Source organism: Acanthaster planci, linkage group LG14 (genome assembly GCF_054643075.1).
Source record: "Acanthaster planci isolate LZ-2023a linkage group LG14, COTS_SCS, whole genome shotgun sequence".
Taxonomy (NCBI): domain Eukaryota; kingdom Metazoa; phylum Echinodermata; class Asteroidea; order Valvatida; family Acanthasteridae; genus Acanthaster; species Acanthaster planci.
Genome location: NC_141790.1, coordinates 9,700,683 through 9,723,015, shown reverse-complemented (window position 1 = coordinate 9,723,015; position 22,333 = coordinate 9,700,683). Strand labels below are relative to the sequence as shown.

The 22,333-nt window shown below is 43.1% G+C and overlaps 1 protein-coding gene across 1 annotated transcript; it reads right to left on the bottom strand.

Annotated features, from left to right (window-relative positions):
• Positions 1-605: 605 nt before the first annotated feature.
• Positions 606-19,592, bottom strand: LOC147796826 (ATP-binding cassette sub-family C member 4-like). The gene is made up of 27 exons (XM_087146064.1): positions 18,658-19,592; positions 15,028-15,138; positions 14,049-14,169; positions 13,483-13,698; positions 13,214-13,303; positions 12,543-12,706; positions 12,294-12,419; positions 11,657-11,906; positions 11,082-11,453; positions 10,619-10,708; positions 9,861-10,052; positions 9,291-9,472; positions 8,655-8,751; positions 8,205-8,393; positions 7,433-7,570; positions 7,017-7,094; positions 6,712-6,931; positions 6,279-6,358; positions 5,883-6,033; positions 3,966-4,196; positions 3,631-3,737; positions 3,313-3,504; positions 3,064-3,219; positions 2,735-2,824; positions 2,142-2,314; positions 1,714-1,819; positions 606-1,188 (listed from the first exon to the last, which is right to left on the bottom strand). The coding sequence occupies exons 1-27, from the start codon at positions 18,813-18,815 to the stop codon at positions 994-996; spliced, it is 4,275 nt and encodes a 1,424-aa protein (XP_087002190.1). The 5' UTR covers positions 18,816-19,592; the 3' UTR covers positions 606-993.
• Between the last annotated feature and the right edge of the window lie 2,741 nt (positions 19,593-22,333).

Genomic DNA, 22,333 nt, shown 5'->3' with positions numbered 1-22,333 from the left:
CATAAATCCAGAATAGTGATTTTAACATTTAATACTTGCAGTCGGAAATCGACTGATATTACCATATCAGTCACCTCAAGGAGCCCATGGTCCCTATCAGGAACTGTATCTGTTTATAGACATGTGCTGACTGGTCGAGGCTGTTCGAGTTGTGACCTGGTGTTACTTCCACAGTAGCATAATGAAATGTAGTTAGAAGAGACCTGGGGGATGTATAAGCTACCATAAAGCAGTCGCAAAGTTTGTACAGGTTCAGGCATGACCGGAAACTGACCTGGAGACAAAAATTACCTCATGGAGTAATGGTGTAATTTTTGAGGCGTGGCTGCTCCTTTTGGTGGTTGGTCATGGCTGTTTGGGTTGTGACCTGGTATTACTTATACTTCCACAGCAGCATGGTAAAATGTAGTTTGAAGGGACCTGAGAGATGCATAAGCTACCATAAAACAGTCGTACAGGTTTAGGCATGACCGGGAACTGACCAGTGATGAGAATCTCCATGTGGTGACAACACCCTTCGTTTTTGGGTGTGGCTGCCCTGAATGTTACAGATGTCAATGTTCCTCTAAAAAAACTTTAACAAAATACACAAACACAAGAACATTTTTCCTTTTGTTGTTCATAAAATACTGGGAAGAGATTTATTCATTTCACAAATGACTGATTCTGATCTGCCAAATTTCCCTTAGGCAAAGAACGCTTACGAAAGTTCAAGCGAAACCTTTAATGAGGAACACTCTCAGAAAAAATGGCAATGCATAACAAAGTGCATTGATAAAAGTATTACTTTTTTTAAAATGCACACATAAAAGACTGCTGGCGCTCAATAATAAATAGGACAAGGTGTTTTAATACACATTCGACTCAGTCAGAACAACATATCTTACGGTATCCGTCGGTCAGTAAATGGGTACAATTTCAATTATGCGTGATTTGCCGCATCTAACTTATGAATGATTATCGTCAAACTGGGCCATCCAGTTTTTTTCCATATTAATGACACACCGATGCATTGACGTCCTCACGGTCGTGGACAGCTTTCTCCGCATGCTTGTCAGCGGCGATCTGGAGGAGTTCGGCCGTCTCAGCCTTCCCTGTCTCTTGGACCATCCTGGTGAAGGCACTGTCTTCCTTCTGGAGCAGAACGTAAGGCTCCTCGAACTCGATCAGCCGCCCAGCGTCAAGTACCTGGCGGGGGGGGGGTTCAGCTATTATCGACGGGAATGAACAAGGTTGGTTTCTCAGCAAAGCAAGGTCATTCGAGAACAAGGTATCCGAGCGTGGAGAGGCATGGCAGCGCCGATAGAGCAGACCTCGTGCGTGCGCACTATATGACTGTTCCCGAATGACCTCGGACAAGCTTCATAATAGATTGGAACAGCTCAATACAACACCTGGAAGGATTTTATTAAAATAATAGTACAGTTTAACGTGCTTTGCATGAAAATATTCCTTCCCCTTTACGGTACACTGTTTTTCTTTTCTTTTATTCTCTCTTCTTTTGGATGCAATTAATTTTTGCTCTGATGATAGCTGTGTTATTTTATGACAGTTGAGGACGTGGTTGATGTAGTGACATTTATGGCATGTAAGTGTATTTTACACCTCTTGCACAAACTTGAGCCCAACATATGGCTTGATAAGAATGCTTTTGATCCATTTATTTCAGAAATTCCCCCTACAAGTCCAATTCATGTAACATTTGACTCATACCATGACCTTGTCGGAGTCCATGATGGTGTTGAGGCGGTGAGCTATGGTCAGGACCGTGCAGTGCTTGAATCTCTGTCGGATAGTCACTTGAATCAACTGGTCAGTTCTGTATTTGAATAATAGAGGTAACAACAGTCAAAGCACAGAGCTTTAAGAATCACCACAATGCAATTATTTTGATATTTTCTATCGTAAACATGAAATGAGTAAATGGTTAAGTTTATTCTCTTATGAGGCTTTAAGAAGTCCATATGAAAATGAACAGGGACACTGTATCGTAACCAACCAATGAACCAGTTACGAATTTCAAAATGGTGTGCTTATTCGAGGAATATCACCAGACATCACACGAGCTCGGATATGTTCATATGTTATTAGTCGCAACGCTGACCTCTGTCACAGCACAAAGGCGAAACAAACACGCTCACCTGACGTCCACGTTGGCCGTGGCTTCGTCCACTATCAGGATCTTGTTCTGACGTAGGATGGCCCTGGCCAGGCACAGCAGCTGTCTCTGACCCACACTGAAGTTGGTGCCTCCCTCTGTCAGGACTGCCTCTAGCTTGTCGGGAAGTTTTTCCACTGCCGGCTTCAACTCCACCTGTTGATGATTTTGTGTGTGTGGGTATGCAAGGAAACAAGCTTCGTGATCGATGTGGCATTGTTATCGTTACTGTGGCAGCGTATGCAGGACTATGACATTGGGAAATGTCGGTGCTAGGTTTTTGCGACGTCAGGACCTAAGAGTTTATCTTGATTCACAACTGAAAGATTTTCCTTATATCCGATCACCAATCATATATACCTCATAAATTCGAGATGGGCATGCTCAGACGCAACACCTCTTCAAGTTTGTGAGTCAAACCATGGAGGAATGGTCCAACTTGAATTACGTTCCATCCTGCCTTCGAACTTTGAATCAATCAATACTGGCAGTGCACAAATGCTGGATAACACAGTTCATGTCTACATTATTAAGAAGACAGACTAACTTTACCCAACTATTTCACGCACAACACACCTCTTCAATGGCTCTCCATATATCACAATCAACGTGCTCATTCAATGGATCCAGGTTCTTCCGCAGTGTTCCGCTGAACAGGACTGGATCCTAAGGAAATGAGAAATCAACAGTATCGAAGTTATCAACTATTCCATGACCAATAACGATGGCATGCGATGTTCATAAAGTGAAAGGAAAGTACACGCAGCTAAGCTTACTTCATTTTACTAGCATATGTTTCACGAGGAAGGTTTGAGAGTATATCTAGGCTCAGGACTGTGCAACTCTCCGGATCATTGCGTTTCCGAATTTGCAAATTTTGAAAGGGAATCCAAGAAAACCTTTACCTGTGGGATGAAGGAGACCTTCTTGCGGAGGTCGTGCAGCCCTATCAGAGTCGTGTTGATACCGTCTATCATGATGGCGCCCGTGGGTTCGGCCAGTCGCATCAACACCGTCATGAGGGAGCTTTTGCCTGCCCCAGTCCTGCCCACGATGCCGACCTGAAAGCCAAAATACAAATTACTGGTTATTTGGCAAAAACAGCCCCTTAACCTGATATTTGCGATATCGGACTTTATTTTCTGCAGCCATACCTTTTCCTTCGGCTTGATGGAGCAGCTGATGTTTTGCAGCACCCGAGGCCCGTCATCGGTGTATCTGAGGGAGGTATCTTGAAGCGTGATGCATCCATCTCGTGGCCAGTCAGGAGGCGGTTTATGGTCGGTCTCCAATGGAGCCTCAGGCTTGATATCGATGTATTGACACACACGCTCCACAGATGTCATCTGAGTGTACAGAAGTTGACGGTGGTGTTGCCATAAATACGCTGTCTCTTTTAAAACTATTTCCGTTAAGTATAGACTCTCAGCCTACTAGAAAATCAGCAGAAATTCATACAGATATACACTTACCTGATTTTCTAACTCCGCCCACTGTCGAACCGCCCACTGGAACGCCCCCATGAGGCTGATGGCGTACGTCAGCGACAGGCCGACAATGCCAGAGTTCAGATTAAGAACTAAGCAAAGGCATCAAAATAATTGAACATTAGAGATTTGCCCTTGTATTCAAACACGAAATCTGGCCTAGCGGTGTTTTAGTGAGATTCCCTTAGAAATTTGGCTCCAAAAAATGAGATACAAACTCAAGGGTGGTCGTCAAAATTGAAGGCCAAGTCAGCAATAAAGCTGTAAAAAGGCCTAGCAAAAGCCAAGAATTGTATATAGGGCGTTCGTTTGAAACTTACGGCCAGCAGCCATGACGCTTGTGAAGCTAACTCCACAAATGAACAAGGTGCTAAAGAAATCCAGCTGCACTCCAAACCAGTGAGATGTGGCCAGGAAGAGGAACCAGGCCCGGGTGTGGCCGTCCAGGTACCCGTCGAACTCTGCGGTGAAACGCCGCTCGGCCCTGAACGCCCGGACTGTGCTCAGACCAGTCAGAGCAGCCGACAAGTGAGAAAACACGGGGCTGCGAGCTGCAAACCGGGACGCATGCATGGGTTTTACAATTGAACTATGGAAATCTTGCACAAAAGAAAACTGTGGAAAATACAGGTCTTTTTACCAAGATACAATTAGTGAGAAAACCCACTTAAAACTTAGTTCCTACAATGACATCACGCATAGAAATGTGACTCCTTCCATACAAAACGACACAACTAAATGAACAATTCATAAACAACTACTTTTCAAATAAGGCAATCTGAAATTTTCAAAACCATGTATGTCAAAATTACAAATGAAAAACTGAAGTCGTTTCAAATAATATCAGAAAATCGAAAAAGAAACTCTAAAAATATTGTTAAAACAAGTAAACTTGACAGGTTTGTAGTAGCGCCATGAATATATCTTTTATTGAGCATGTGGGGTTCTGTAAAGAACCGGTGATATTCAAAGTTTCGGACTGTAGGCTCTGTCTGTCGTCAGTGATGAGGCAGCACTAAGGTGCTGAAAGGATGCTAACTCGGGACCCAACTGAGGTCACCGGAGTGCCGGCAAACCAGTGAGGCGTGTCAGTCTGAGGGTGGGGAATGAGGGGGAAGGTAGCCAAGGGTATAGGGGACCTGTTGGACTGAGATATAAGGATGGGACGCCAGATGTCGCTGATGTGGAAACCGAAGTCTAGTGGTACTGTGTTGTTCTTGGTGATTTCGATAGCTTCTCTGATGCGGGGCAGGTACCAGTGCTTGATGCTGGTGAGGAGTTCAGCTTTGCTCCAGTCGACCAAGCGGTCTTCGATGTGAGAGTGCTTGATGACGGCAGACTTGACGTATTCCCCTTTCTGTCATGGGCTTTGTGTTAAATCTGGCAGGGAGGTCCATGCCGGTCTCGCTGATGTACAGTTTGCAACATTTGCAGGGGAAGCTGAACTCCTCAACAGCATCAAACACTGGTACCTGCGCTGCATCAGAAGAGCCATCGAAATCACTGAGAACAGCACAGTACCACAAGACATCCTCACATCTCAGTCCAATGGGTCCCCCAGGACAATTTCAGCCTATGGGTCCCCATATCCTTGGCCAACCCCCCCCACACACACACACACCCACAAGTGTGTATTTGCCTGCAACTGGGGACCCCCTATTGTTCCTCTTTTGTTTGTACTTTAACTTTTTTAGAAGACCACCCATATGTTTTGTGCACAGTTGTCAATCGGGGACCCTCTGTCAATCGGGGACCTTATTGTCCGCTATTGTTCAGGGTCCCCAACTGAATGCAGAAACAAACTCACACTCCCCTCCCTCAGACTGACACGCCTTACTGGTTTGCCAGCACCCCAGTGACCTCTGTTGGATCCAGAGTTAGCATCCTCTCCACACCTCACTGCCCTCCACACAAGCTGCCTCATTACTGGACCCTCTGCAGTCTCCCGACGACGGACAGAGCATACTGTCCGAAACGTTGAGTACCACTGGTTCTTTTCAGAACCCTACATATTAAAAAAAAATGATATATCCATGGTGCTACTGAAAATCTAATTTACCTGCCAAATCCACCGAGAAAAGCTTCAAATCTCATTATTGAAATCGTCAAACGTATTTTGAGGTTTACACATTCTCTAACTTTAATTCCTTATAGGGTGTATGTAAAATCATATGAAATCAGGCGATAAAAGACTCTAAGAGTTAATTCATAGATCTGGTGACAATAACTGAACGCACCTATTCCCTCTAATCTCCTGACGTCTCGAGAGGAGGCTAAGTAGTATCTTTTTGTGAGGAATAACACGATTGTGATGGGGAGGGTGAAAGCGAGGCAAAATGGATTGAAGATGGAAATCAAGATGATAATGGCGATGGTATTCAAGGTAATCTGCAGAAGAAGTTTAAAAAGAAAGAAATCACAACTTAGGAAAAGACGAATTCTTGAAGTTTACCTGTGGTATTTCGTAATACAGTCATTTGCGAGGGAATTTTTGCCGTCGAACTCAGTACGTCTTGTAATAACGTCGAATGGTCTTTTTCTTTAACTGTTAAGTGACAAATTATTTGAAATTGAACTAAACCCATTGTGTTGATGTTTATTTGCATAGCTTTGCAAAACTATTGCCTTATTACCTGCAGAAAGTCTGTGAACGTTCCTGGCAAAACATCGTCCATAAAGCCGATATCCTTGGCAAAACGATTCAGAATCCGACCTGAAACGTGACAATTTTATCATTCAGTGTCTCCCAGGACAAACTCGTCAGTGTAATTTCTACCGGAGACACAAGTAGTAATGATCTCATGTTAATTCACCCATATCCATTGAGCAGACCATGCGGACTGGATAAGGCAAATTACACTCTTCATCGTGTGCGAATCATGTGTCAATAATTGTCCAATGACGATCTTCTAAAACTTCGAGTTTGGCAATGGGAAGGCCCTTGACCATTGTCTTCCTGCACGCGGCCACTCGATCCCTATTAACGGATTCGTGGGAAATCACTAAAAGGCAACCATCACACTGACTTCACAATGCAGACGCTCACAGTCTGACTATACGTTTTACCTCCTGGATTTCTATCAAAGAACTGCATGGGTGCTCTGATTATAGAGGCAAACATTTGGTTGTGAAGAGCCCTGGAGGACGTCACGAACAGATGGAAGAACAGAAGGCTCCGGACAAACAAGACGAGCGTGGATCCTCCACACAGCATGGCGTAAATTCTGGCATAGTGCAGCTTGTCGTGCTTGGTACCATTGTGATTGTCCTGTAGGTAATGCGAAATCTGATGTGGAAACAGATTGAAAATTAAATGAGCAACGACCTCAACAAAGGATGTCCTATTAGAACTTCGCTGACGATTTGCTGACCTGATTCCTGGCCGCTACATCCTTCTCTTCCTCGTCAGTCCACGTGGCCAGCCAGATGTCCGTGAAATTCAGCGCAGCCTGAAAGCAAAGCCAACTGTCTGTTAACTTGTTGAACCGTTGGTCATGGTGCTGTTAGAAATTCTTGACGTCAGGAAGTACAAATGAATTAATGAACAAAGCATAATACCCTTCTTGGAGACGAGATATCCTGTACATCCCCCGTATCCCATCCCCGGAATTTACGCCGACTGTTTCTCCGGTTTTTAGTATGAAGACAACTCAGTCAACTGTGGCCAAAGCTTGTGTTTTTTTAAGTGATCCTGTAGAGTTGTGCACCAAGATACCGATAAGCAGCTGGCGTTCTCCTATGTCAGTGGCTTCCGCGTTCAATTCCATCCAGTCTGTGGTGCTCTTACCTGTGCACCGACCACAACGACCATAAGGGTAGGCAGAAAGACGAATCCCGCCTCAGCCCGAAAGAACCGGATGTACACCTTCCAGTTGACGGTACCCACTGCCATCTCTTCCGGAGTGATGTCCACAGGTGTCTCTGCCTACAACAAAATGGCGACAAGCCAGACACGGAGAGCAAGAGGACGTGAGAAGGGACGGCCAACAAAAGAAGGGGGGGAGAAACAAATAAAGGGAAATTTACTGAAATGGGAGTGATGCATTACACAAGGGCAGAGATTATAGTTATCAACACATTCTTCTTCGAACTGTTATCAATATATATTCTGGGTGAAAACATGTATATTCCGTATTTCCAAAGATGGATTTGCACCCGGGGATGTTTATTGATTTTAGATTTTTGCCCTGCCCGACGTGTATTAAAGCACAGTATACCCCGTGTTTGCCCCGAAGACTTGTGAAAAAACCACAAGGGTACACGGGTGGGACTCAAACTTCGACTTCCTGCTTACTGGTGCAGACGTCTTAACCACTCGACCACCGAACTTGCTGGTGTCGGTTGGCTGATTCCAGACAGATGTAGCAGGGGGTACTTCGAGCAACTATTTCCAAGGATGGATTAGCGCCGGGAAGATGTTAATTAACTTTAGATTTATAAAGTATACAGTGTTATAATACACGTCGGGCAGGGCAAAATTATAAAATAATGTATATTTCCATTATGTTATTTGAAGCATGGTCACAATTTTTGTGCTTATATAAAAGTAGGACACCAACCTCATCTTGGTCTGGACAAAACAAAGCATTTGAGCATGTTGGTATTTGCTTTTCGCACGTCTTCGGTTCGAGGACCTGCTTCTTTTCTCCAATGTCGTCACTGTCGTCAGATTTCTTCTTCAGGAGGGCGGCAAAGTCCACGCCTTCCTCCTGCAGCTCTTGGTAGGTCCCATAGCCGGCTACACGTCCCTGTCAAAGTATGTCACACCCCAGGGAAAAAGGCAATCAGTCATCACCAGAGAAATTTGGACAGCCCCGATCGGCTCTTGAGGTTAGCAAGTTTCACTGAAATGTCTCTACAAGCAAAATGTTCTCCTTGTGCAGTCAATCTCACACAATCAGCATGACTGCATCCGACCTTGTTCAAAATTGGCAAACTCAACCTGATAATGACTGAGCAACAAGAAATTCCAGATTTTAAGTTTTCTACAGCTGTAATTTCGGAATAACCTGTTTCAGGATGAGAATTTTATCAGCCTTGTCCAGGAACTGCAGATGATGAGTTACCAGGATCCGCACCTTGTCCCTCATTTGATGAAAGAGGCACCTTTGAAAAACAAACTCTATCCTTTACACAACAAATACATGCGCTGAGGAACTGGGGGGGTTGACAGATTCGTCAAGCTGCAGTACACATGAGAGCTCAGAAGATAACTGTTGAACAGCCAAAGCCATTACTTAGCGGTATTAAAAGAAGGTTTCTTTGTCGATGCGTCTGTGCGCTTGGAACAAGAATGAGATGTGCAAGTATCCCGGGGAGAGCAGATTTTGGAACTACTTGCACGCACCGTCAGAAGATGTTTATCCTCAATCGTTAACCCATGTCCGCAGTACATCTAAGTGTGTGAGTACAGGCGAACTCAGCTCTCATTTGATTCACGAGTTGCTTAACTGTAACATAGTAATAACGGTCATAAAATCTAATTTCTTCATTTGAATGAGATTGAAAGGTTTAATGCTGATGAAGCTGATGAAAATCAGTGTTTTAAGACCAAACCACATTCACGCAGGACAGATAAAAGAGGGTCGTTTTGAGTACGTCAAAATGAAAAGAGTATAGGACGAAAAGAAATACAAATAGCCGACTTTTCAAAAAGATGCCTCCCGACTGCTGGATCCACTGCACTCAGGGGATCATCTAGCAGATACACATCGGCTTCACTGTACATGGCTCGAGCCAGGCTGACCCTTGCCCTCTGACCTCCGCTAAGGGTCACCCCACGCTCGCCGACCAGCGTCTGATCTCCATGTGGTAGCAGGTCAATATCCTGTGGATGCAAGATTAATTTTTGTATCCAATGTCTTCAAGCTACATCTGTGAAACTTTGTGTCAATTTTCCCTTTTCACATACCAATTTCCAAATTTAGAGATGCATTAACCGGGTTTGAACTGTGTTTAAATATAAGTTTCATTTAAATACGAATAAGTAATTTGGGTGAAGGGCGAGCAGCTGCGGCTTCGTTAATTCAGTCTCTTGGGTTTGCGACCAATTTACTCAGTGGAGCTTCCTGATTAGCTTTAAAAAAGGTAAAATGTTTTCATTTGACCGTTTTACGGTTTAGTTAATCAAACAATGGATTTGGGGGCAGAGATAAGGCCATTGCTATAGATGATACCTGGATTTTCAAAAATGGCCTCTGTCTCCTAGGACTTACCCTGGTGAGTGCACATTGCTTGATGACTCGCTGGTACTTTGGCGACTCGTACACACTCCCAAAGAGGATGTTGTCCCTGAGTGAGCCAGACAGGATCCAGGGTTGCTGAGCCGTGTAGCCAACCCGACCGGTCACGGCGTTCACTCCTGATACGGACGGAAGCTCTCCCAGCAGGGCCATCAACAGGGAAGACTAGCGCGAGAAAATAAACAAAGCATATGTAGAGAAACTTAAAAAATTTCATAATACCTTTCAGGATCAGTTTGAATGTATACTGTCTGTATATACCAACTCTTACATGTCTTGGTATCTACATCATCCATCGTACATCCTATGCTGGTGCTGTATAGACACCAAGGGTGTTGGTGCAGTAAAGCTAGCAATGAGCCCAGTTTCCTAAGCACAAGTGTTCAATATACATGTAGATACAGTGGCTGGCATACGTCCGTTATCCTTGTGCGGTATACAAGTAGATTTCAAAGGTCACCGTGGTGAAACCTGGTGTTCTAAACTTTTTCTGATGTACAGAGAGTCTTTTGCTTCACAGGTCCTAATAAACACTAAGGATATTATAGGTCAACCGATTCCTAGTTTTTGTCCCAGGTTAAGGTGTTCAAATGATTCTTATGTTTGACTGTATCAATACAAGGATGTTACAGACCCTTCGGGTCTATTTGTCTGCTACCTAAATTATCCAAGAGTGGTGTTGAATTAACACCACGCTTTTGGCGTTAAAAGAATAAGTGTTTATGACTCACCTTTCCACATCCAACAGGACCGATCACCGCGAGAAGCTCTCCTGGCTCAACCCGAAAACTGATGTCATGGAGCACGGTGTTGCTGACATCCTTGTTTCAACAACGTATTCAAAATAGGATAAAATATCTACATGAAAAGGCACTTTCATTGTGAATTACTGTGTGATCAAAGCGTTAAAATTAATGTGTGAGTCTGAAAGTTAACAGATTGATGCTAAACCAATGGAATGTTGAGCAAACTGCGTGCTTGAGCAAAGCAAATCAAGGATACATCTTGGACAATGTTGCTAAACCAGCAGCGCGGGTCCTGGTTTGTGTTTCTGTGGTGCCATTATAATCCAATTCTTCTCTTCAACCTGGAGTCATTGAATATGAGTTGGATATAGCAAGGAGGGGCCTTTCAATTTTCATTCGCAAAGGCTTCACGGGTAGAATGGGCTAGATACAGTGGAAATGGGTATACCTTGTTCCAGGATCCATACACATTTTTCACAACAATTCCTTTCCCATTTGCTCCATCAAGGGAAGGTAAAGGCTTGTCAAGATCGTCATCTTCCTCGATCTCAGCAGGACCAACATAACCTCCAACCTCCTCATCTCCCTCGGATTGGATCAGATAGTTCGTGCTGTTTGTTCGGGCTTCCTTTTCCAGGCGTTGTGAGGGGTCCGTCCTTTCTTCCGCGGGGCTCCCATCATTAGCTTCCCTCGGAGCAACAACGCCATTTGCAGTTATCTCGTCCAACAGAATCGCAGGCTTTACCACTCCAACATTGTAATTAACATCAGTATTTGGTCTATTTGGGTGTGTCTCAAGCTCTTCCATAAGCAGAAATTTCTGGTATTAAAGGTTGAAAGTAGCATAAGCTAGACAATGCAAGATCCATACACTTAATTGTGCGTTGCGTAATTCTGGGTGTGATCTAATGTTCATAATTTGACAAAGAAAAGCACATTTTAAGCCCATTATATTTAGTGTGGTTTGGGGTTGTGAGTTATGGCCATTGACCTCATCCCTTGATTTCCAATCTTTGTCCTCACCTGAATCCTACGGATAGAGACGAGTCCCTCCGCCCCGTTCATCAAGGCGAACGGGAAGAATACGCATAGGCAGATTCGAGCGCTGTAGTACAACGAGAGCACTGGGAACACCTTGGAGGCCGTGACAGGATTGCCAAGCGAGGCGTAGACCAAGAACGTGGCCATTGTTGTCAGTAAGGTACCGTTGAACAACAGGGAAAAGATTAGCGCGCGTAAGTAAGAGCTGTGCAGTATCTTGCGTATCTCCTTGCTGCAGACCAAAACAGCAAAAAGAATCGGACATTTCTCCATCTTACAATGTCTATGCATGTAAAGAAGAGACTGAGAGAAAACTATAGAAAACTTGCAGTTACAAAATGGACAGACATCTGTTAAGAAGATAATTTAAGAAGAATTAATTTTTCAGTTTTCAGCATCTTGATGAAATCAAAAGGTCATCTTCGGGAAATTTCCTTCTCAGCTACTTGCAAGGGAGCATTCCTGTTGCTTCCATTCCATTTGGACTTGAGTTTAGTTTTTCCATTTGGAAACTTATTACCCTCTTTTGAATAGTGCCTGCGACTGAATTGAGAAACAATCCATGGGATGAAAATGTACTTGCTGGTTTAAAACAGTTTTGGTTGGAGGATCAACCTACCCTCGGCTTTCGGTAACTAGTTTTCCAAAGGATTGCTCCCAAGCGTAGATCTTGATGACGCGCATCCCCGAGATCACTTCATTCATGATGCGTAGTCTTGCATCCGACAACAAGGCCGTCTTAGATCTGAAAGACACGGCAAGAGTTGGATTTTTATATTTTGAAAAAGGGAGAAAGTATGGGTGGTTTTATAAAGAAGTAAAGGAAAGCACATCTACTGAATAGAAACACAGACTTCTGCTCTTTCACCTCAACTTGGAAAATAGTTTCCCCGTGTAAACTTGAAGGGGTGCCATCAATATCATGCTGGAGATCCCTGCCACGCATGAAACTCCGATCTCTCGCCAGCACAAGACAAACACCATAATTAGCTGGAATGGTGCTATCCAAACGTAATGTATGAACTTGAAGGCCTGCAAAACAGATTTTTCAGAGATTCACAGAATGCCTTCAAGAATGATAATATGGCAAAGTAAAAAGAAGATCCATGCCATGTTTGCAGTTTTTAGTTCAGAGGGAAAAATTAATTTTATTTTAATAAATCACTGGTTCAGATACAAAACGTGTATCAAGCACTTACAATCCTGTCCCACAAGAAATTCTTGTCCATCAGTAATTAGTTGATTTTTAAGAAACTTCTATTTTAGAGACCATACATTTGCATTTTTGTGATCCCACCTGAAAATATGCACTAATTCTAATCGTAAACAATCTTGATGCTCACCGTAACTTTCAGTGGTCGGTTTACTGAAAAGTGTAGTTGACAATTCTATTCGTCGATACCTCAGGCTGGACTGGAGCCCACGACAATCTGTTTGCTAGAGCTGCTGTATTAACCATTCGACCGCTGAACTGGTTGGGGTCGGCCATCCGACCGGCTGGGCAGTAGGAGCAATTAAAGAAATATTTCTCACACTTACCGGATCGAATCTGTTGACGTCATTGGAGAGGATGTTCACTAGCTGACCGATTGTGGTCTCACCGAGAGCAAGGTTGCTGAGCTTCAGTGCCTTCAACAGTGAATGTTATACAGTTAGAGTGCTGCCAGTATTCACAAAATAAAAATCGAAATGTCTGTTGTCTATTGATTTCAAGTCATGCCTTTTTTGTGCTGATCCGTAATATTCTGGTAAACCCCAGTGGACTGCAGGAGATGCCAACTTGAGCTCAGAAAAAAAGACCCCGTTACCTTTCTGAAGACGAGGGCTGAGCAGGCAGTTCTGAGCCTCATCCCCGTCAGGCCGAAGCCGAAGAAGCAAAAGTGGTGGGAGACTACGAGACCTAAGGAGGACAAGGAGAGACCGGCGGCCTGCAGGTAGGCCTCTTTAGTTGACACGAGGTCCGTGGAGAAATACAAAACTAGTCGTGCCAACATCAGCGGCTGGGCCATCTTCAAGAAAACCTCCTACCAACCATGTCCATGACAGGAATAACAACCTTATCAGACGATGCAAAAGTGGGAGCCATTCGAATTTTCTTCGAGTCAAATTCAGAGCAAATAAAAACGAATATCGGACAAAGCCTTAAATTCCCTCAGACGTTCATTTTCAGCAATACATTCAACAGTTCTTTTAAAAGTGACACTATATCCATACAGTTACCTTCGTCTAGCAATTTAGAACGACGTTTTCGTTTCTTTGTGGTTCCTTTTTTCTTCACGCTCTAACATATGAATATATTTCCACCGTTCAATTAAAGGAAAGCCTCTTTTATAGAGCAAGCAGAAATACTTTTAAAGATCAGGCCAATAGTTACCTCAAAGAAAGCGGCCAAGCCGTAGCACATGAACTTCAGACCAAAGGCTCTGAGCAACGCCCATCGGAGGGACGGAGGCTTACCTGTATCCTTACTTTTCTCCAATTCTTTATTCCATTCGCTGGCAAATAAATAAATAAATAAATAAACAAACTGCTACTATCTTGTCTGCACAGGCATGCAATGTAGTATCTTGCACAACCACAGAAAAAAGCTTTACAGTGAAAACCGTATTTTGTTGGGGAATAATACTCTTTTGGTGGCATGAGTGTAAGGAATGAAGGTATCCGGCTCGAGAAAGACCATGAGGGGATGCATTGGCAGACCTGTGTATATATAGAGAGAGTAGCACCAACTTAAGATTTTGGAACCAAAATGGCTGTCCATTATGTGTGCGGTGCAGCATACGGCTCTTGTATACTAATTTTCCATGTGCACCACGGTTAATCCACCATTTTGATTGCAACGATCGAGACAATCGTTTTGCAACTCTCTGGCTCCGATAGTATAGGAGCTGCAATTCGCTAGTTCATGAACGGCTACGAAATGCATGCGTTGTGATCGCGTCGCTACCAACAAAAACGATCACCCCGTGGCTCCTTTTGAACAGATGAAGGGGTGTTTTGCCCGAGGCTGATACAGACACCTAATTTGAGGTGTGTGATGACCAATCCTGTTCAAACAAAGATTAGTCCATAACTAGCTCATATGATATACGTACTTGTTTAAATTAAATTTATTCTGAATTAAACTAACTTTAAACTGTACAGAGTTCGTGTTAAATATGCAAACAACAAAATGCAAATGAAAAATATTAATAAATAAATATGAAAACAATTCCAAAATGAACAACAGTATTTTACTCAAAGATAGCAGTGAAAATCAACACATTTCCTATCTTTTGTGCCCACGGAAGCAACGAATGCTTTTACAAAAGTTTGTCAAATTATTTTAAATCAATGTTGTTGTTGTTGCTTACCTTTCGAGTTTACTCACTAACATACCCGCGGAGTCTTCGGGCAAAACATCATACAAATCTTCTTCCATAAGAGGTCTCCTATACCCTTGACGGAAGAAGCCGAACATCCAGCTGCAAACCGGGAAAAGAAAATCTTTAAGAAAAAATTACCTAAAAGCATGGAAGTAAACAAAGGGTCATATCTGTATACTCAGTTTTTAAAGGACTATTCCAGCAAGATTAGGGTGCAGATAGAACCTAACCAGGAAGACACGAATGATTGAAGATTATGGATTTTGAAAACATTATTGCAGGTTTTAAAAATATTTAGTAGAACTTTTGGAGAATAACATATACCTTTGCAAGTATTACTTTAAGCGTAATTTGCTTATTTCACGCTATCACACTATGAATTGAAGGCATTTACTAGTTTACTGAGAAGAAAGATGTTGGTGGACAAGACGGAAAAGGACAAATAAGAGCTGAGTGTCTCGACTATTACGTGAAGACTATTGCGGTAGATATGCTTTATAAGATCAACGCTGAGTTCAGTGGTATCCAAGGTGATATTCGTTTTTTGTAGTTTAATAATCCATATTATGGTTTACACGATTGTTTATTTAAGCTTTAATCAGTCTCTGAAGATGTAAGGATAATAGCAGTCGCTCTCGCCAAGGCAAAGCTTTACTTCATTTGTATAGCCATTCAGCCAAGGAGATAGAACATTAGTTCGAGGTTTGCCCTACCTTAAGACATCCAATATCTTGCAGACAGGTATCGATCGGGATTAATTCCCTAACAATCACGAGCAATAAATACAGCAAGGCCGTTAACACAGGCTCATTCTGCCCCAATCCATTTTCCGAGGATTATCCGCCCCCGAATCACTATAGGCCTACTTGCCGGCCGCTGTTGCGCCGTTGCTTGGAATACATTGATACACATCTCGGTTTAATTGGTAAGCGATAGGCCCAGCGGTTGCGCCATTTGAGGACAAAAATGATCACCACCCAAGAATGAAGTGTTACCGAATGGTATTATCGGACTCCCAACTCCACTTTCGATGTCGCTCTCCAGTGGGCCTATATTGCTCGTTAAGAAGTCTTCGTTTCACGGAAAGTAAAGTCGATTTATTATGTCAACCATGGGCACGCATTATTCTGTTCTATGGGATGACATAACACATCGATAGCAATTTGTTTAGCTGGGATTATTCAAGATGCCGAAATCCACCAAAAGAGAATATTCTGGGTAGACTAAGGTGTCGTGCCAGTAACTACAGCGTTGAGACCTATACACCCCTTATATAGACTCTTAAACATATTACAAAGTCTACTCTCTGTAGGTACATGAGTGAGATATCGCACTCCCAAAGACAGTGGGCCTCTTATAAATCTACTCGAAAAGTGCAAGCCACTGAGAAAAAGGAGCCAAATAAAAGACAACTCTCTTTCAAATGGTCTTTTGTAATTATATATAGCTCCAAATTTCACTTTTTGTAGAGGGTTTTTACTCTTCTCAGAGTGGTTTTTAACCCTCCTTTTCGAGTGGTTTCCACTCTTCGGAGTGGTTTTATAGAGGATGCACTCGTTTTGAAAGTGAGGTTTCACTTTTTTTTCTTGTAAGGTAACGTCACTTCCAGCAAGAAGATACAGATGCCTGAAGAAACACTTAGCCCTTTTGAGGCCGAAACAGGTTCAGCAATATGTTGGAATTTCATTGGGGGAATTATTTGGGGGGGTTGGGTGGGTTTTTTGGTGCTAAAAGGGTAGAAACCATTGTAATTCTGTTCATCCCAAACTCGGCAGGTATCAGAATCGAAATTTGCATTGCAATTTATCATTTTTGTACTATTTTTCCCTTCAGTTTAACACTTCATTAAATAGTACGAATAGGGAGATAAAGGCGATACCTTCCTAACCGAAGAAAATGGGAAATGGGATGAATGTCACAAGTGGAGTTTAAAACTAAAAGTCCGATTATTTTCCACACGTTTAAAATCTTTCATATATGCTAAATGTCAAACTGTACTGAACATTTTACCTAGTGTATTAGATATTCATTCTCATCCATACAACAGGTCAAACTAAAAAAAAATCTTAACCAATACGAACTCCACCGTATCACAATTTCATTTCATGTTCAAGTCACCTTTCCATACTTCTTAAGAAAAAGACCAGTGTGTGCCAGAGTCCCCATTTGCAACTCAAGCTCATAGCAGTTCCCAGGAGACATGGAAACTTTTGCAGTGCAAGAAAACATAGTGACTTCTGAAGTTGAAATAGAAAGATGGGGTCCCTTTGTCAAACAACCGGTCCACCATTCTACTTCGAAGGTGCAGTTTGATTAGAGATTTGATTTTTATTAATTCAGTTTACTGTCTGCATAATGGAATATAATGGTCTCTGTAATTGTACAGTGAAGCCCCCCTTGACTTGTGATTTCAAGGACGTCTTATAATATGTTGTGGCCTATTAGCTGGAGGCCAAATACTTGCCGCCGCTGATTTCCTTTGGCTGTGGGATACTTGCAAATGAGGAATTCCGATTTATAGGCCAATAGAAACACTGCTCTCGTAGCTATTCGGTATGGGCGGCACATATCAACTTCAGCCCAGCTTGCAACACAATAAAACACCGTTTTCAACCCACCAATTTCCCTAATCAGCTCTATAAGTATGTTGAATGAGCGTACGGAAAGTGGGTGCTTTCATTTTGGGGGCTTCAGGAAACAAGCTACCACCAACTTAAGTAAAATGGTCTTTACAAATTACCATTTCTTTCAAGATATTATTTCAGTTGCAAAAAACCCGCTATGCTATGACACCATTTGTCCTGGGACCATACGTTCCAGCTAGCTGATGTATGAGGCATAAATTGTTCATTGTAAATTTAAGATTTAGAATTTTTTGAAAAAAAATAATTCCAAAGTAATATTAACTGTAAATTAATTTATTACTTCATGTCGTTCTATGTCTTGTTTCATCTGTATCAATACTGTACAAGTACCCCCTTTTTTCTCCAGAGGGGAATGGCACTTCAATAATGGAAACATTGAAGGCTATATTCAAATCTGAATCACTAAATACTGAACACCTGTTTTCAGTCTTGTTCTCCATGCGGCTTTGACTGGGGTACAAGTTCCCAAATTTGTCTGATAAGCTTGCCGAGTTAAATTTCTGAGGGCAAACTCACCGAAGTTCGTTTGGCACACTCGCCAGGTGGGCGCAGGGCATTTTCAGGTTTTTGAAGCTTTATGTGCAAGTCGTTGAAAGGGGACAAACATGCCCACTGCTAGGCTGGTGAATTAAAAAAATTCACACAATGCTGACTTTATCAATGCCAAGGTTTAATGGAACATTGACAGAGTAGTTGATCTAGACAGCTTTTCCTGGAAACCCACTCTCAAAGCTGTTCACTTTGAGGTGTCTGAGAAAACCAGTTTGTTGTCGCTATTTTCAACATCCCTTCCAAGTCGAACAATGCAGGTTCTTGTATTTCGCGTTCTAGCATGTTCGAAATATCGCCACTCATTTGGAAACTTCCAGTCATGTGAACTCACTTCATAATCAAATGCACAATGTTATGAGAGCAGAATAACAAGCTTCAACGTTGATCCCCGCTATGAACCGGAAATTTTCGAGGAACTTACATGAAAAATGCTTGGGAGAAGATTCCTGCCCCTAGGAGTGGATGTGGCTGTCTTTTGCTCTGGTGTGAAACCTTGGAAGGCTCAGTGATCTCGGACGCTGGAGCGCGATGACACTTACTGTCGCTGGCTGAAGAAGTCCTGCTGCTTTGGGTCGCCATGATAGCTTATCTGTGCCGCCACGGTACTCAATTGTATGATGCTACGGTATTGATCAGTAGATCAGGCTAACTATAATAGGGCCAGAATCCGACGCGTCTGCATCACCTTGACGGGTATATGTAATCGACACGAGGCCACACTCCAGATACATTTGAAAATGGTTGTGTACATTATCTTGCATAGGGCCTAGTAAACCTACAAATTTGCATTGACGTATGTCAGAGTTTGAAGCATACTCGGCGACCGACTAAAATTTGGCTGACGCGTATATAGCAGACTCACTGAAAGATGTGAGAAGAGTATTTAAGGAGAGTGAGGGTATAACTGGTGAAAACGAACGTCACTATTCTGTTGTGCTATCGCCAAATCACATAGTTGAGTTGGGGTTTGATCCCCGCTATGAACTGTGTGGGAACTACACAAAATAGTTGGGAGACAATTCCTGTCCTGGGCAATGGATATGGCTTTCCACCCAGGTACGATGCCTGTGAAGGATCAGTGACCCCTAGATGCTGGAGTGCGATGGCATTTGCTGTTGTCCACTGATGTAGGCCTGCTGCTCCGGGCACAATTTTCCCCCCAAACTGTATCCGTTTCCTGTCTTGTTATTGGTCTGTTATATGTGTATTGAATGCGTGGTTCTCCTCACAAACCAAACTCATGGTGAGAATGTTACTTTCCCACTTGTTATTTGCAAGTTTTAAAAAAAGAGTTGTAGGCCTAAAACGAGAGAGATGATTCCAACCTTAGACAGAGAATTTCAAGTCAGGAGTATTCCCAACCAATCCACACATTGGCTGCCAGGCTCCGCTGAATTGAAAGCCTGTTTACCTCAGTGTACATGAACATGTGACCACCACAGAGACATGGACAGAATTATGAATAATGTATAAGCACATAGGGAGCCCTCTTTCGAAATGGTTGGATCTCGTTTGGGGGAAAAATACGCGTCGGGCGGGGCCACTATGATAATTTGCTTGTGCGGCCACGAAGCTCTGTCGCACTATGTTATTGATCAATGATTATGCAAAAACTGACGGTATTTCGTCGTGCAATCCCATTTAGAGTGTAACAAAGACTATTACTACAGTGCATTTAATCTTACATTTAAGTTGCGTAAATTTGTGCCAGAAATTGGTGGAAATGGGGAAGAGACACTGCAGGGGTGGGTTGACCTGTTTGACGGAAATTTGAGAGGGGGGAGTCTGACACCATATGACACTATAATAGGACGATGTCAATGTACATCTGTGATACCTGTTTTAAATTCCTGCAGAATCTTGTCCCAAGGCGTAATTAGCGTCACCCACACCGGACGCCCTAAAGCCCCTACCGCCACAGAATGTCTACCGTACCTAGGCCCCATCCCCACACCAACTCCGCAGTATCCTACAGTCGACTAACATCCAAGTCTATCATTCTGCACCCAACAAGCTGCAGTCAGTATTCCACACCAACAAGGACAAGCACCCACCCAGCAGTCACCCAGGTGTATTTAGCATTCCATGTGAGTGCGGCCAAGTATACGTCGGAGAAACTGGCAGGAATCTCCTAACCAGGCTTCAAGAGCACCGTGCACACCGCCGACGAGGAGAATACAAGTCGGCCACTGTCAAACATGCACACTCCTCGGACCACTAAATCAAATTGGACAAGTCCAGGAAGCCCGGGAACACCGTCCCCAAGATATCAGTTTCAAGCTCAACGACATCTGGCGCCCATTGCCAGCACCCAAGTCGACCCCCACCCCTGGGGTTACATGACCCACAAATTTCGTTCCACCACTTCCAGATTACCTTTAAACCCACCTGTCCACTCGAGTCCGGGCACACTTTTCTGATGATGGCCAGAACATCCTGGCCGAAACGTCGAGTTAGCCCTCACCAGTTCTTTTATTACCACGCCTCTTCCAAAAGAGGTTTGTCCCATGGTGTAGTACACGTAAGCCTATATCTCCTGTAACTTCCATCCTACAAAGCTTCAAATCTTACTTATTTCTGGAAAATCCTTCTTACACAAAGGTACAATTACCTGAAGTCACGCATATCGCACTGTTTCCCCTTCTTCCGTTTGAACTGTCCTGGAGGGCTCCTGTGAGTTTCGCGCGCACGATGGTTGGAAATTTTAATTAATTTGAATTGTACAATGCCTGCCACTGAATTTATAAACCAATTCATGGGTTTGAAATGAAGTTTCGCACTTGTTTAATCCGCATACTGTAACAGCCACCCTACCCCCTGCTGTCAGTGACTGTTCCCAGGCGTAGATTTTGATGACACACACCCTCGAGATCACCTCACTTATACGAGTTTCGCATCAGACAAGTCATCTGACATCGTCTTAGATCTGAAAAATGTGCCAAGAGTTGGTCTCTTAAAGGTAAGAAGAAAACAATTTATGCCTAAATGTATGACAAAAGGGCATCTGGCTTTACCTTAACTTAGAAAACAACTTCTCCGTGTATCCTTGAAAGGGCGTCATCAAGAACCTGATGGAGAGCCCTGCCAGGCAAGAAACTCCGATCTCTCACCAGCACAAGACGATCTCCACAATCAGCTGAATATGGTGCAATCAACAGGGAAGATTCCAAAGGGCCGTCGCCAAACGGAAAGCTGCCACCTGTCCTGAAGAACAAAGAGCAAGGACAAGGTAAGGTTTTAACCTCACTGAAAACATTACATGGTGCATAAAACAGTAGACGCTCAGAAAAAAAATACCATGATAATAACATAAGATGAAGTTTCAAAAACCTGGTTGAAACTGTTGGTGAACAGGGGTAGTTCTGTTTTGATTGATGCCAGTTCCGTGCTTCAATGCTTCAATGAATAGCGTAAGTTTGAATTTTGAAAAATTCAAGTCTGTTCCGCACAGGTGTGTGAGGGATATAACTGAGATCTGTCACATTGAATAAAAGGAGTTTTACCTGCACATATAAAATTTGGGGAAAAAATAAATGACCCCTAAACCACAATTAACACTAACATAATCTCAATCCTGGTTGTACCGTTATACCAAGCAGACAGGGGTAAACATCGCATACATTTCTTGATGACGTTTAATCTTCAATTCCTGACATACCCAACGTGTTTCTGATGATGGGTTCACAAACTTTTCAAACTTCACTAATAGTATTGATCATTTTTCTGCAACAGCATGAAACCAATCTCCACTACAAGAGTCTTCATAAACATACCTATGCCTCAGAGATGGGAATCTATGTAAGTGTTTCACTCTAAATCGTGTCTAATGTGAGACAGGAACATACCCAGGTTGGTTTTGAATCATTTTTCGGAGTGGGAGACTTTGAGACACATGGTGGCGCAGTTGTGTGCGTGCTCAGAACAACTACTCATGCCTTTCACTGCATGGGCATGCCCACATTAACCAAAAAAGGACCGTTGCTTCTGTAGCCGCCAAGCGTCTCAAAGTCTCCCTTTGACATTCAGCATCGTACTTACTGCCGACTTCATTTTTGACCAAATGTCGACATTAGAGTGGTGGTTGTGGCATTTTCTCC

Excerpts from the sequence above, each read along its gene's own strand:
- LOC147796826 (XM_087146064.1), bottom strand. The coding sequence starts at position 18,815 with ATGGCGACCCAAAGCAGCAGGACTTCTTCAGCCAGCGACAGTAAGTGT. Across the intron at positions 13,304-13,482 it reads CAGCCCTCGTCTTCAGAAAG|GCACTGAAGCTCAGCAACCT; the intron begins GTAACGGGGTCT and ends TCACTGTTGAAG. Across the intron at positions 1,189-1,713 it reads TGGACTCCGACAAGGTCATG|GTACTTGACGCTGGGCGGCT; the intron begins GTATGAGTCAAA and ends CCCCCCCGCCAG.